We start from the raw sequence: 16,498 nt of genomic DNA, 5'->3' as shown, positions 1-16,498 counted from the left end.
AGAATTTGTATTTAATCTTCCCCACAATGGTGACAATCATGTTATTAATCATAGCGATATTGTTTACCTGACACTGTACTGAGTGTTTTACTTGCGTGATTCATTTTACTTTGTTTGGAAACAGTCTTGACCATACAGAACTGTTGCAAGTGCAGTAGAAAACCTCTGTTTAACTGAACCATTTGAAAATAATTGTCACCAGGAGGCTATATCACACTCTAATAGTCTGTGTATTTCCTGTGAACAAGGGCATTTTCTTACATAACCCCAGTATTGCCTTCAGAATCAGGAAATTGTCAAGGAAACGTTATTGCCCTGGAGTTCTCAGACCCTTCTGAAGTTTCTAAACAAAAGGCTGTAGCAGAAGGAATCCAGTGTAGCATTACGTGGTTAGTTGTCATAGGTCTGTTCAGTCTCTTTCAATTGGACAAGTTTCTCCTTCCTTCACCATGATGTTGGTGCTTTGGGAGATTATCAGCTAATTGTTTTGTAGACTGTTGCTCACTTTGCATTGATGATGTTTCCTTCTCATTAGATTTACATCATATATCTTTGACAGGGACACTGCAAATGTGTGTTCTTTTTTCTACATCCTGTCGTGTTATACAATTCTAGTTTGTCCCATTACTGGTAATGTTCATTCTCATTTGTTGAATAAGGTGGTATTTGCCAGGTTTTGCAATTGTACAGTTTCTCTTTTTCCTTTTACAATTGATGACCATTTTGTAAGGTAGTTGCTTTGAGACCCTGTAGATACCTTCTTCCTCATAATAGTTTGAATTATTCATTTACTTATATCAGGGTGGACTAATGGTTGCCAATTAATCTGTTGTAATTGTTGTTCAGTTGATATGTCTTTTGTGACTCTTTGCAACCCCGTGGACTGCAGCAGCCAGGCTCCTCTGTCCTTCAATATCTCCCAGAGTTTTCTCAAATTCATGTCCATTGAGTTGGTGGTGATGTCTAACCATCTTATCCTCTGCCACTGCCTTCTCCTCTTGTCCTCAGTCTTCACAGCATCAAGGTCTCCTCCAGTGAGTCAACTCACATCAGGTGAGCGAAGTATTGGAGCTTCAGCTTCTGCATCAGTCCTTCCAGTGAATATTCAGAGATGATTTCCTTTAGAATTGACTGGTTTGCTCTCCTTGCTGTCTAAGGTTATAATTTGTTACTGTCATTCACTTTGAGGTCACATTTTGGTGAATAGTACTTAGGAACCTGGATCAGGTGCTCCATGTGTTCACTGCTTTGTGTCATGTTCTCAGACCTCCAGAGTGAACAGGGCTCGGAGGCTGAGGGTCAGGGAGGTAACGCATGCTGTGTTTACATCTACATTTCTGTGTCTGTCTGTGTGTGTCTGTCTGTCCATCCATGAGTTCATACCAAACTTTCCATTTCTAGTCTAATACCACAAGGTTCTTGCTAATTTTTTTTTTTTTTTTTTTTTGCTTTTCCTTATTTGTAATTATCTCATCTTTAACAGTAGAAAACTTCATCTCAGTGTCCTATCTTTACTTCCAGTTTCCTGTCCCAGACTCTGCTCTCTCTCACACATGGATGGATTTTGACTTCTTGAGCTATAATTTTAGTAGTTTTATCATTTGCTATTTCTTAATGTGACCTCTAGGAATCAAAATTTGTAATATCATCTGTTCAAGGTGTGTGGGATAACGACTCCTACTGCCACGCAGTGTGTGCTTACTCTTAGATTAATTATTTTGTTCCTGTAAAGGCTCAGTTAGGTTGGCATTATCTTTATTTTATAAATGAGGAAAAATTGATATTATATTAAATAGATGCCTAAGGCATACAGTTAGTAAACAGGAAACCCCAATGCTGTTTAACTCAAAACTTTGTGCTGTTAATTTCTATGGTTTCATCATAGATTGATTCATATACAACATATTTTCTTCTGGCTGTTTTGGGAAATAACTTTGTTTTTCTAATAAAGAAAAACATGTACTTACTAGAGAATAACTTGACAAATTCAAAAATTAAAGAAGCAAAAGTGTTATAATGGTAATTCTATAAATCATATTTGTGTTTTTCCTTAAATATATATCTTTGTGCTTGTATAGGTATTTGTGTGTATATTAAGATTATAATTAATATGTTGTTTATACATAATATACAAGTAATCACACATTCCTCTATTTGTCCATCTTCTTCTGCTAAGAACATAATTCCATGTTATGAAACATTTTACAAACATTTGTGACGAGCACCTTGTATATACCATCCTAGGGATGTGCTGTAATTTTTCTATTCAATTCATATTATTGGACATTTATGGTTTTTTCATTGTTTAAATAGCATGATCAAATAACATTGTGACCATCCTTTTTCAACATAAATATTTGTACTTCAGCTGAAAAGTGAGTGTGAGTGGATTTTCCTTACTTCAGTGAATTTGGATCTGAGACATTTCAAAATTCACTTCTGTTTTAGTGAAGTCATCTTTTCTACTCATAATGGCTCATGGTCTTTGTACAGCTTTTGGGGACAAAAAGCTGGAGCTGCATATAAATATTCTCTGGTTTGCTTTTCCTGTGTCATCACATTTGAGCTCTCAAAACATTCACCAGAGGTGGCAGGAATTGGAGACAGTTGAGAGACAGCATATGTATTTGGAAACACAGCCTACTGAAGAACTTTAATAGGACCAAAACCCAGATTTGATCATTCCAAAAACCCTTTTGCAGTGATCTTCTTCAAATACTGCATAAAATACCACAGAACTTTTAAATGCAGAGCTGAGCTCACAAGAATGAGGAGAAACTGAAAAGTTCAGGAGTCGCAGTGAGAAGAATTGAGTCATTTGCTCATCTTCATGCAGATCTTTGGTTTTGACACTCAGCGGGTATAGGAGATGAGGTTCTGATTTCAGGGGTTTAGGAAGTTGGAGCTGAGAGCCTGTGTGAAGTTAGGGTCATCAAAGGTCTATTCTTTTGGTGGAAGGATAAACTAGTTAACATATCTGGGACTAGAGGAAAAGGACAGAGAAACATGTCTAGGTTTGGGACTCCAGACCAAAAAAGGAACAGGGGGAAGAGATCGAGAAGTCCTCTTATAATTCGTAACTTTGGGCCTTGCTCCCAAGACTGCTAAGTCACTTCAGTCGTGTCTGACTCTGTGCAACCCCATAGACGGCAGCCCACCAGGCTCCCCCATCCCTGGGATTCTCCAGGCAAGAACACTGGAATGGGTTGCCATTTCCTTCTCCAATGCATGAAAGTGAAAAGTGAGAGTGAAGTCGCTTAGTCGTGTCCGACTCTTAGTGACCCCATAGACTGCAGCCTACTAGGCTCCTCCATTCATGGGATTTTCCAGGCAAGAGTATTAGAGTGGGGTGCCATTGCCTTCTCCATGCTCCCAAGACGTTTGAGATTTGCACTCTTGAAAAATACAAGAACCCCATCATGAGACGATAATATAGAAAGCCACCCTGGACACCTGACAGAAGCATGGGCAATTTGGGGGGAAGTACATGCCCTAATTCAAACATGTAGACTATCTACAGGTAAAATATCTTTGACTGCTGAGCTTACTGTCAAAAATTACAAAATGTTGGAAGAAACTGTGTGTCATCAACTTGAATCAGATAAATGGTAAGAATGTCATTGCTAGAACTGTCAGAAAGAGACTGTATACTAGGCTTAAACAAAATAGAACTTTAATTTTTATGTAAGCAAAGTCTGAAAGGAACCAGTCGTAGGCTGGTATGAGGCTCTGCATCACCTCTGTGATCCTTAACTTTAGCTGTTAGTTTGTGCTCAAGGTGGTGATGGAATGGTAGCTGTAACACCCAGATTTAAGGCTGGAAGAAAGAAGAAGTAGGTAAGAAATGCATGCCTTCTCCTTTTAAAGGCAGTTTTCATAATTTGTACAGAACTTCTCCTTTTGTTCTCACTAGGACAACAAGAAAAAAAATTAAACTCATGCTTTACAGGTGAATTCTACCAGCCTTCTAGAGAATGGAGAAAAATGGTGTAGGTTCCCCAAGTTATTTTATGAGACAGGTAAAACCTTTATTCTAAAACCAGATAAAAAAGTAAGATTTATAGATCACAAACATGCATGTAAAATGCTTAAATAAAATGTGGGGAAACGGAATCTGGCAAAGCATTAAAAAATACTCAAGTTGGGTTTATAGAATACACAGATAGTTTAATAATTTATCCGTAGCATACTCTACTATTTTTTTTTAACATATTAAAGAAGAAAAAATATACAGTCATCTTGATGGAGAAAAAGCACTTGATGAAATTCAACACCCATTCAGTGTTTGTGGGTACAGGGACGGGGGTACCTCTTAGCAAGTCAACTGTAGAATGCAGCTCCCTCATCCTGACAGAATAGTTACTGAAAACCTACTGCAGACACCACCCTTAAAGGTGAAGTGTTGGAAGTATTTTGTCTAAAATCAGAAACAACAGAAAGACTCCCATCACCATTAAGACATGAAAAAGAAGCTATGTGAGGATTGGGAATGAAGAAATGAACTTTTATTAAAATGATGCAGTATTTTTACCAGAGGAAAATCTGTGAACTAATGATTAGATGTGGTAAGATAAACCAGCATGTATGCTGGCTAAAAGATCAACATAAATATGAAACTCAGGTCCATTTCCACACACCAGGGATGACTTCAGAATAAAATTTTAAACAAGCTGTTTCTGAAACCTTCTCATCTCTTAAAAGGAAGAGTAGTAGTACTACAGTATTGAAGAGTAGTAGTAGTACTCTTCAGTACTTTAATCAGTAGTACTGACTAAATGTCAAATAGGGTATCTTTCTTCCAGTGAGTATTTTTCTTTGGAGTTTCCTTAATATTAACTTTTCATTCCTGTTTCTTGCTTTTTAACTTCTTTTTTGTAAATAAGACATTTTTCTATTTCTGGAGAGTACCAAGCACTTTAAAGTCTAAGAAATTTCCATATTATAGCTCTTACTTTACCTTTGATAAATGTAAATTTTCTGCTCACCAAAAATTAGAATTATGGTGGACAGAGTGATTATTCAGTCAGTTTTTATTTAATAAACCTTTTTAGTTTTAGAAAGAATCTATTAGTGTAATATGTGCATTTCACCTGCTTGGCGCCCCTTTAATCTGTTTAGAAGTGTTCATCTTTGACCTGTTGATCACTAGGGATTAATTGGAGGAGAGAGGACTAGGAGGTCTGGGATCCGGAGACAGTGTAGAGGTACCAAGGTCACAGGGCTTCTGGGAAGACCCAGCGCTTGGGCGTCTGTTGTGCAAGTTACGTGAATAGCTCTGCAGGCAGCCAGATGACGAGTTAGAGAAGCATGGTGGCAGAAGTTGAGGTCCAGGCAGGTTGGCAGGAGTGAGGAAGCATCTAGTAGGACTTCCCTGAGAGCTCAGTTGGTAAAGAATCCGCCTGCAGTGCAGGAGACCTGGGTTCGATTCCTGGCTTGGGAGGATCCACTGGAGAAGGGATAGACTACTCACTCCAGTGTTCTTGGGCTTCCCTTGTGGCTCAGCTGGTAAAGAATCCACCTGCAGTGCGAGAGACCTGGGTTGATCCCTGGATTGGGAAGATCCCCTGGATAAGGGAAAGGCTACCCACTCCAGTATCCTGGCCTGGAGAATTCCATGGACTGTATAGTCCACGGAGTCGCAAAGAGTTGAACACAACAAAGCAACTTTCACATTCAGTGTTCAAGACAGCTGGGGGAGAAAATAAGTCCTGGGTCTTGGAGGCCCGTAAGGACTGAGCAGAGTTCCAAGGTGTCCCCAGCATAGGACCATGCTTGGTCAGTGGAAATCAGGACCATTTCTAGAACTGGAATGTGTGGTTATAAGGGGTGCATTAGCTTACTTACTTTTCAGGTCTCAGGGCTCCTTAATTTTCTCCGTTGAGGAGGAGGGCTGACCCCATATTCTGAGGTTGGATTGAACTTAGAGCTGGGTCTTCAGCGGACTCAGTTTGAGGTTTGTGCTATGGTCTGTGGAATGGTTCCCATGGTTTTTCAGGGTAATGATAAATTTATTAAATTGTTATTTTATTTGATTTCTTCAAGCAATTTAGGAGCTTTTATGGGGCTTCTCTTGTGGTTCAGTCAGTAAAGAATCTGCCTGCAGTGCAGGGGACCTGGGTTCCATCCTTGATTTGGGAAGATCCTGTGGAGAAGGGAATGGCTACCCACTCTAATATTCTTGCCTGGAAAATTCCATGGACAGAGATGCCTGGCAGGCTTGGAGTTGCAAAGAGTTGAACATGACTTAGAGACTAAATGCACAGCTGGGTTTTAATTCAGTTGCTCTTATGTTTAGAGAGCTTTTTTTTCTCTAGGCAGTTTCTAGTCACACACTTTTGGGGACATGTTACCTTTCATACCAGTAGGGAAGATGATCTTCCAACCTGTAGATACTTGTTTCACATTGTAGGTCAAAGGTAAAACTTGTTTAAGTGAAGTCTAGTGTTACAATTTTTTTTAGCATGACAAGAGTTTTTCATTTAATCTTAGTCTCAGTTCAGTTTATCTGAAAGCATAAACAGGAGATCCAAGGAAATGCAATGGATCCTGCGTTTACTTTGGGAATCTTGAAGACCCTGTATATCCTTTTAAGCAGCTTTTAATTTTTCCACACTCAATTACATTAATGGCAAACAGAATTGGCACGGTTCTTTCCTACCTTCTCTAGTCCTTTATAAATTTGGGGGAGTTTCATGGTGTTCCTTTTCTTTTTAAGTTTACAAATGGAAACTAAGCCCACATACACATCCAGAACTAGGATTTCTTATATGGCTGACAGCCCAGCTTTTCTTTTGTTGAAAGTGGAGGTCAAGGGTGAGGGCATAAAATGTGTTTTTCAGGATTTTAACAAAAAATGTCTGGGCTGGTACAGACTTGGATACTTTTTAGTGCTCAGTATGTCTATGCGACTTTAGAAATTGCTTCTGATTAAATTTTTACATGAATTTTGCTTCATGGGCAGTGTTCCAAAGAGTTGCCTCCAGTTCTGAATCAAGAGACCTAAACTGAGATTTTTTAGGTGCCTGGGTGTTCATTGGCCTCTTGATTTGAACCTTCGTGGTGTTTTTATTGTTAGCAGTACATTCCTTTTGCTAAGCACCCCTGGTTGGGTTTGTATCACTTTAGATGTTTTATGTCTTACTTAGGCAATTTTAGAACTTCTTATCTAAGGGAGCTTATACTCTTTGTATAAAATCCAGTATTGTTGAGCCGCTCTGCAGCTATACTGTCCACTCTGTGCCTGTGGCTGTGATGATACCCAGTACTCCAGAACTTGGCCAGAACTGCTTGTATATCCTTTCCCCAAACGTTTACAGTCTTCCACGAGAAATTTGTGGGGTTCTTTCCCTTATGTAGCCGCCACTCTGTTTTTAGGTAGATGCCAATATTCTGTTCATTAGTCTCATGTATAATCATGCATTCTGTGCTTTTTAACTCTGTTTCTTCATCTTGCTATTTAAAACCATAATTTATCTTTGAGAAAAAAAAAAGACCAAACAGAACTTGCTGTTGTCTAGACAGCGCAGGGTGTTTGTCTGCAGCCTGTGGGTGGCAGGCTGGCGAGGCCCCTGGAGTTGGCTGTCTGGGATCCCCTTTCCGCGGCCCCACTTCCCTTCACACTAGCTTGGTATGCGGGAGAAGCTGCAGTCTGTTGGCTGGGCTTTATTTACGGAAACAGCAGGGTTGAGATTGATTGCGTGGAGAGACAGTGTATGGATGAGGGAGGGTCACAGCACATGCTCAGTCCTGTCAGTGTGAGGGGGAAGTTTCTGCGTTCTGCGTGAAGGCTTAGGTCATAGCACAAGCTCAGTGCGAGCTCCGCGAGGGCTCTCAGACCGCATGTGCCTCCATTTTGAGTTGTGAGAGTAGAAAAGGGCAGAGTTTCCACAGTAAGTGGAGGTGCAGGGACACAGCTAGACTCACCAGAGCCTCTCTTAGTCATGGATGATCCCTTCAGCCCCTGCAGGTAGGCGTTCTCTCTCTGGCCTCCCCGAAGGAGTGTGATGGTTTGGGCTGTCGTCTCTCACTTCTGAGGATGTGTATGAATCATCTCATCATTCCTAGTGCATGTTTCTGAGAGCCTTGCATTCAGCCTCGGCTGGCTGTGTAGGTGGTAGAGCAGAGTGTGAGATCAGAGATGAGAGTGGGGTCTGCTCAGAGACGCACGAAGCAGATGTAGAGTGTCGTAGATCTCTGTCCTCTTTCCCTTTCCCTCACCCCTTCCTCTCTGGTGCCGATTTAAAGCGAGCCTCATTGGGTCCCTGCTGCGGAGCCCGTTCTCCTTCGGCACCTGCAGAGCAGACCTGCAGGCTGCCAGGCTGTGTGTGGCTGGTGGGGACGCCTGGGCCCAAGAGCCGCTCTGTTTGGATGTTTTAGGGAGGGTAGTAGGTGGGCAGCTATTGGTTGCTTTGAAGGTGGGTGGAACTTGTTTTGATTGAGAGCCTGTTTGCCAGAGCAAATTATAATTCTTGCGATCTTTTCCCAAAGTCTGAAATAGTGCATACATTTTGACATATGCAGGTTTTAGATTGTGGTTGCAACAGTATCAGCTTAAAATGGATTTTTAAAGAAATGAATGGTTATGGCATGGTATTTTCTGTTGCTTTCAAAGGAAGCAATCCATTCTTTCTTTTGGAGCTGGTGGAAAATATCTTGGCAATTAAAAAAAAATCATATTCAGTGACATTTGTGTTAGAAATTGAGGTTCCAGGTTTTTTGTTTGTAATCTTTGTTTTCGGAAAAGATGGCATTTGTCCTGTATGTGTATTTTGTCATGTGACTTTCGAATTCTGTAGGAAAGGAGTGACAGGAGGAGTCACTGCCTGAGAGGGTGGAAGCATCGACAAGGCCGGGCCTTGTGCTCCCTCTTTGACAGCCCTGGGCACCAGCCTTTCCTCTGAGGAGCGGCTGTGCTTTCTGTGCGTCCTGTTTGCAGACCAGGCTCAGGTGGATGGCTCTCACTGTTGTTGACTTAGGGAGCCAGTCATGATAAGCAGATACAGGACAAGTTGAATTCTGACCCAAGTAGATAAGAAGTTTTTGAATTTTATCAGTTGTCCCTTTTTGTTTCTTCTCTTTTTCCTTCTGATAGAAGTTGGAAAAAATTTTGAAGTGACACTTAAGTTTTGTGCCTTTGTGAGGATGACAGAAAGCATACGACAGAGAAGACTGTGCAGATGAGAGACTCTCACAGGACCGGGAAGAGTGTCCTGTACATCAGTGATGGAGGAATTCTCCCTGTGAGCTCCTCCTGTGTGAGCGCGGAGCTGTGCATGGTTAATACCTATGTGAGGAGGCCCTGGTTTGGGTGGTAGGTTAGGAAGGCTGACAGTACGTTCCAGTCAACAAAAATATTGAGGTATAACCTGGCTCCTAGCAGTTTCATTTTGGGGTTGTGATTAAGGAGGTGAATTACACAGGGATGATTTAAGGTTATTGCAATTACCTGCCGTTTTTAACTCTCTTTTCCCATTCCTTTGAGGGCTGTCATTGCTTTTGGTAATTGGGGGCCGATGGCCAGTTTGACCTTTCCCCATCCCAGGTAGCACTGCTTCTGGAATTTGCTGTCTTTCAATTCTCTTAGAAGCACCTCTACTCTTCCATTCTCACCTCTCCTGTGAGTGTGGAGTCCTCCGTTCTTGAGTCTGGAGGAGCTGGATGCTTCAGCCTTGCTTTCACATGTGGGAGCCCTGCAGGACTCAAGTTTCTGCCTCATTTCAGAAAATCCACTGTTTGAGTTAGAGGAACACTTGTTAAGAAAACAGTTGTGGAACTGCCTTTCTGTCATAGGTTGTTTAATTCTCCTTAAATTTTTTTTACCTTCAGCAGATCAGATGTGTACAAGAAGCTATAGGGGTAGCCGGGCCACCTCTGGCTGGGTCCTCCCACTCGGCTGGCTGCTGGTCTGTGGAGCTCGCGTGTGGCCAGCTCATTAGACCACGAGGTCTTGTAGTAACTACTGGGATCTGTGCGGACCCTCTATTGTTAACAGTCGAATTTCTGTTTCCAGTCCACTGAAGTAAGTCATTAGAGCACTATTTTACGTGCTGTGCATTTGTGCCACATGTTCCCGTCTTGGGAAAATACTTTTGGGAGATTACTTGCTGACCAGCTACCTTCTGCTCTGAGGCTTGTCTGGTGGTGGTGGAGGTGGAGGTGGAGGTGAATCTGCAGCACATGGGGAGTTGTCCCTTGTTGGGAATATTGTCTCAGCCCCGGGTGGTGTGGACTTGGAAAGGAGGCTGGTGAGTTGCATTGTGACTTACTGTTCCCGTCCTGCTGCATATCAGGGATGCTGGGGAAGACACTGTATGTTTCCAGAAGAATGTGAAAGTAAAAGCTCCCCCAAATATTACCATGTTACTAGCTTTTCTTGTCATCACGTCAGCATCTTGAATCAGAGTCTGAGGTTGATCCTTACATTTAAGTGTTCCTCTGTCAACATAAATTTTGCAGAGCCTGAGAATCTGCTTACGATAGATTGCTGCCCTTGGCCACTTGCTAGATTCTGTTGTGTTAGCCTAAGAATTAATCGAAAGAACCTGACACCTGCGACCTGATATCTACCGTGTCTGTGAGTCTTCAGTCATTTTTTGGTCCTGATCCTTTTTCCTTCTGAATTAATTTTTCATTTTATATTTTGGTCATTACTGAACTGAGTTGTCCTTCAAACAGAAAAACATTCATTCTAAAGATGTAAAACATCATGTCTGACAGAGTAAAAAGAACAGTATGGGCAAAAGGGAGATTTGAAATTATGCGTGTGTTTGTGAATCTTCTCCCAAACTGATGGTCATCTGCCTTCAGCAGTTTGTGACAGGCAAGGAGTCAGGTTCTTGAATATATCTTTAAAGCAAATCTGAAAGAAAATGAATTGAATCTCTTTAAGCTCTGTGAAACTTTGGATTTAAACTAAAAAAGTTCATTTTAATTCAGTTGGGATAATTGGACTTTCTATCAGAGTTCTCTGAACTATACGTTTGCTTGTGACTCTTTGATTGATTGTCTTTCTTACTGGACTGTAGAGTGCCTGAGATGGGCTTCTGGCATGAATATGCTGAATTAAATGAGTGGCATCTGTGGTAAGAGAGATAAGTCCATCTGGAGCTGAATGATATGATTCAAATTCTACTTAGTAAGTGACATTTGTCAAACTGAACTTCTGTTTTCTCATGGGTGATGGGGGTAAATATTCCTCACAGTTGTTATAAAGATTGGAAGCAAGCCATATGAAAGTGCTTGACACATAATTGCTCAGTGTATTTTTGTTATTAATTCAAAGTTCAAGTCTCCAATCTTGTGTAGGTGTGGTTAGCTTAACAACATCTGTAGTTGTTGGTCAATATGTTCGATTAAGACCATCTTAGGAATTGTGTTAGCAATTATGGTAATTAAATTAATGACCAATATGTTTGGCCAGGCTCTTTAGGTGTTAATGTTTTTCTCAAAGTTTTAAAAAAGGCTCTACTTCCATGTCATGTAGCATTTGGCGCATGCAGTAGTTCGCAGTGTTCTTTTCTGACCACTTTCTCTAATGGAGAGGGAGGGGCATGTGAAGGCTAATACTTGGGTCGCCAACACTGTCGCCTCTCCCTCCCCAGAGTCACACCACTGCAGTGGCCAGGAGCAAGGGGGTGGTCCTTTTCTAAAAAACAGCATTTTCTAGAGACTTCCCAGGAGGAAGAGAGAGACATTCAGATGGGTGTTGTAGACACACTTTCTTTGGTCCAAAGTCTCTCTTTTTCTGGGGACACTCTGTTCCTACATATTATAGTTTGATATCAGTGTATGGAAAGCCAGCAACATTTTTGGTTAGGAAATAGGCTTAATCTTTGAATACTACTCATTATAAATTATGGTGGGATTTTAAAATAAAGTTGTTTTCTGAACTGCCATGTGCGTGTTGTGGGTGTGTGTGTATATGTATGTATGTATGTTTGTGTTGAGTGTGTGTTGAGTGTGGTCCTTACAACTGTTTGCTTCACATCATCACAGCAGGTGATGACAGTAGAACCCACGAGGAGCCTGAGGTAGGGTGGAGGCGATGCTGTGGACAGCCACGCTGCCTGGTGGGGGACGGGGGAGGGACAGACAAAGAAGAACTTGAGACAGTGGAACAAGGTCCTGGTAGTGATTTGAAACTAGATCCTTTCTCACTCATTTTTTTTTTTCCTCATAGTTTATTCCATTAAAAAATAACTGATACTATTCTGGGATTATGTTTTTCCCATTTCTTAGTATTCTAATCCCTTTTTTCCCCCCAGACTTTAAACTTTTTACTTTGTCTTGGGGCATAACTGATGAACAATGTTGAGGTAGTTTCAGATGTGCAGGGAAAGGACTCAGCTCTACATATATATGTTATCCATTTTCCCCCAAACTCCCCTCCCATCCAGCCTACTACCCAACATTTGAGTAGAGTTTCTTATGCTATATAGTAGATCCTTATTGGTTATCCATTTTGAATGTAGCACTGTCTCACGTGTTATTTAAAAAAATTTTTTTACCAGTTTTTTCCTGATATTCATATTATTGTGTGGAGGCCATATTTTACTGCATCTTGTTATCAGCATGGAAATTCTTCTTATTCCCTTAGCCAGTGCCTAAATTCTCGGTTCTAGATTTCAAATTATATTTACGGGGAATCTATTAAAAAAGAGCGGCTTGAGGTCCTTTGTACTTAACTCACTGGGACCCCTCAAAAGAGCACCTTTATCTCTTCCACCTTGGTTTCTTCTGTTCAGCTAAGAAGGCTGGGATCGGGGGGGAGGCCTCTTAGGAAGCTTCCATCAGAGAAAATTTCAAATACTATGATTCTGGATTTTAATGAATTCCTGTCTTGACCTTTGCATTTGTGTATGGATTGGAAATGTTAACTCTTCCAAATGTTGACTAATTTACTTTGAATGAATCCTGATTTTTGTTCCTTCTGGAAAGTTTATCAAGCCTGTCTTAGATTAATTTGCTTGGGAGGGGAGTATACTCTCACAAATGAATTTTAACTTTCAGTGAAGCTCTGAGTTGCTATTTAGTGGCTAAATGAGGGCTCCCCTAGTGGCTCAGACAGTAAAGAATCTGCCTAGAGACAGGTTCAATCCCTGGGTCAGGAATATCCACTGCAGAAGGAAATGACTACCCATTCGGGTATTCTTGCCTGAAGAATCCCATGGATAGAGGAGCCTGGTGGACTATGTAGTCCATGGGGTTACAAAAAATCAAACACAACTGAGCAACTAACACTTGCACTTTCATGGCTAAATGATAGTTGAGTTAGAATATTGGAGTCACTTATTAAAATAAATTTTTAATTTTACATAAAGTAAATATTTAATAAAGTTTTATTTAATAAACTTTCTAATAAAATGAAATTTAGTGACTGCCAAAGGCTCTGGAAAGTAGTAGTTGAGCTAAAATCAGACTTGGTTCCTACCCACATGGTGCTTTCAGTCAGGATAGCCATCGAGAGAAATAATTACACAAGTGAAATATAAAATCCTGACTGTGACAGAGACTGAGGGAGAGGTCAGCGATGCTTTGGGAACCCCTAATAAAGGAACTGCCTCCCTTTCTCACACTTGCCAGTGCTTGCAGCTAATAATAGTCCTGACTCCTGTGTGACAGACATGTATCAACTTCTTTTCATGGATCATCTTTCATTTTCATAGCAGCCTTGCAAAGTAGCCTTTATGAATTTGATTTCAGAGATGGGCTCAGAGAGATTGAATTGTGTCCTCAAGATTACACTTAGAGCTGACAGAACCTTGATAGTGAAATTTCAGTCCAGCTTCATTTGACTCTAAAGTCTGTACTCCCCCCGGCACCCAGGCATCTGGACTCAGGTGTGTCTAACAAGTCTTCGCTCCAGACAGTGAGGGCACTCAAATCATGAGGCATCCTGGGGACACGCAGAGCACAATGATTTTACTCACGTTTTTGGATCTTGCACTGAATGGTAATATGTTATGGAGTAGAATATAAATAAAGGTGAAAGAGGAGAGTGAAAAAAGTGACAAACCTGGACAGAGTACTAAAAGCAGACATCACTTTGCCGAAAAAGGTCTGTCTATGGCACCCCACTCCAGTACTCTTGCCTGGAAAATCCCATGGACGGAGGAGCCTGGTGGGCTGCAGTCCATGGGGTTGCGGAGAGTCGGACATGACTGAGCGACTTCAAAATTCACTTTTCACTTTGATGCGTTGGAGAAGGAAATAGCAACCCACTCTAGTGTTCTTGCCTGGAGAATCCCAGGGACAGTGGAGCCCGGTGGGCTGCCGTCTATGGGGTCACACAGAGTCGGACACGACTGACGCGATTTAGCAGCAGCAGCAGTCAAAGCTATGGTTTTTTCAGTAGTTGTGTACAGATGTGAGAGTTGGACATAAAGAAGACTGAGCACTGAAGAATTGATGTTTTCAAATTGTGGTGCTGGAGAAGACTCTTGAGAGTCTCTTGGACTGCAAGGAGACCCAACCAGTCAATCCTAAAGGAAATCCACCCTGAATGTTCATTGGAAGGATTGATACTGAAGCTGAAGCTCCAATACTTTGACTATCTGACGTGAAGAGCCAACTCATTGGAAAAGATCCTGATGCTGGGAAAGATCGAGGGCAGAAGGAGAAGGGATTGGCAGAGGATGAGGTGATTGGATGGCATCATCAACACAATGGTCATGAGTTTGAGCAGACTCTGGGAGATGGTGAAGGACGGGGAAACTTGGCGTGCTGCAGTCTTCAGGGCGGCAAAGAGTCAGACGTGATGTAGCAACTGAACAACAACAAAAACAACAACAAGAATATAAAATTTACATTTTTTTAAAAGAAACTATGTCAGACTTCAAAGAAATTTCAGACTTATTGGAAAGACTGCTTTAGAAATACGTGTCCATGCTGAAGAAATCTGAGACACCCACCATGCTGTTGTAGTCTTCCTTCTTATCAGTCCTTTTTCAGTCCTGCCTACCACCTTTCTGAGAAGGAGTGATTCTGGTAAATTGTCTTTTGATTTCCTAAAATTTGATGTATTTCATTCTGGACCCATAGTCTATCTCTGTCATCACTTTCTGAATGAGCTAGTAGCTAGAGATTCTAGTCTTTTTTCTGTTGATTTCATGTCAGTCTTCCTGTTCAGCTTGACACCCTCCAGAAAAGATGAGAATGATCTACTGTCCAAGCATTCTGATATGAAGGATGGATAAAGGAAGATGGCACTGTGATTTCATTCATTCATAGCACCAGCCACAGAGCAGGGTCTGACTTGAGAGTTACCGGTCCCAGCCTCTGGGGAATGTGCCAGGGGGAGGCCATGGCGTTATATTCTGGGTATGGATTGTGATGGAAAGTAGCCACGCAGGCTGCCTGTCAAAGGCCTCTGTTCTACCAGCTTGTGTCTTCTCCCCATGACTGCAGATCCTTGTCCCTCTTTCCCTGTAGATGCAGATTCTTGTCTTAAGCAGTCACCATGATCACACAGAGATATTTGGGGGTCTTAAGCAAACATTCACAGACCATGGCCTTCCTCACTGTATCCCTCTCTTGGGGGGAAGGCGTGGTGTTGTCCTGGCTGCTCTTTTTTTTACAGCCAGCGTGCTCTTCTCAAGGAGCTTCCTGCATCTGGCCAGGCACCCCTGCCTCATCTCTTCTGCATAGATGCTTCTCCCTGTTTGATATTCAGTCGCAGGCTCCCTGCTCCTTTCTGTCCATTCCCTGTTTACTTCTTAGACTAAAACGTTTCCATGGTAACAGGTTACTTTTCAAAGGGAACATCTTGTCATTTTATTTAATCCACTGCAGCTGAAGAGGACTGAAATATTAAGTTGTAGTTGCCATGGACACTGCTTTGTTACATCAGTTTCTTTTGTGTCAGATTTCATATACAATGAATTTCTTTCTATTTTGTTAAACTCAAGGACTAAACACAATGACTTACATTATTGTTGTAATTTGGCTTATGGGACTATTTTTTCATATTCCAGAGCAAAGATGTGTAGAATAAGGGGGATTAAACTCAACTGTTTTGAAATATGTATATTATTTACATTAGTGGCACAGAGAAATACTTCCTTTCTGGTGAGGATGGTGAATTTTTTTTTTTTTTTTTTTGTAGTGTGCTTCACAGCTAAGTATGTCTCAAAAAGGATGACCCCACACCAGATATTTCTAGTAAATTACAAAGAAAAAAAGGAATATGAATCTCATTGCTTATTAACTATGGCATTATTTCTTCAGTAATTTTTTCAGCTGTTTGCAGTATATTTTTTAAAATTTATTTTTAAAATATTTATTTATTTGGCTGCACTGGATCTTAGTTGTGGCATATGTAATATAGTTCCCTAACCAGGGATCGAACCTGGGCCGCCTGCATTGAGAATGCAGAGTCTTAGCCACTGGACCACCAGGAAAGTCCCTCTACATTCTCTTCTGAGGGGCTCTATTTGTCATTTGTTCAACTTTTTCATGTCTGGCTTTCTTTCTTATCCATAGTCTATCTGTGATGCACCAT

At 41.2% G+C, this 16,498-nt stretch overlaps 1 protein-coding gene and 1 non-coding gene across 6 annotated transcripts in view; one reads left to right on the top strand and one right to left on the bottom strand.

The window, feature by feature from the left end:
- RERE (arginine-glutamic acid dipeptide repeats) overlaps positions 1-16,498 on the top strand; it is a 412,205-nt gene that overhangs the window by 261,826 nt on the left and 133,881 nt on the right. Inside the window, exon 1 of one of the 5 annotated variants that reach the window (XM_006076679.4) lies at positions 7,519-7,966. The exons of the other annotated variants lie outside the window; for them this stretch is intronic. Within the exon in view, the coding sequence (XP_006076741.1) occupies positions 7,941-7,966 (26 nt within the window). The 5' untranslated portion in view covers positions 7,519-7,940. Of the gene's footprint in view, positions 1-7,518; positions 7,967-16,498 lie in introns of those variants that run through there. 5 annotated transcript variants of the gene reach the window in all.
- Positions 16,325-16,397, bottom strand: TRNAE-CUC. Its single transcript has one exon. It is a non-coding gene; the product is annotated as a tRNA-Glu (tRNA).

This window comes from Bubalus bubalis, chromosome 5 (assembly GCF_019923935.1).
Source record: "Bubalus bubalis isolate 160015118507 breed Murrah chromosome 5, NDDB_SH_1, whole genome shotgun sequence".
Lineage (NCBI taxonomy): Eukaryota > Metazoa > Chordata > Mammalia > Artiodactyla > Bovidae > Bubalus > Bubalus bubalis.
The sequence above is the reverse complement of the archived record's forward strand: the minus strand, read 5'-3'. Positions and strand labels throughout refer to the sequence as shown.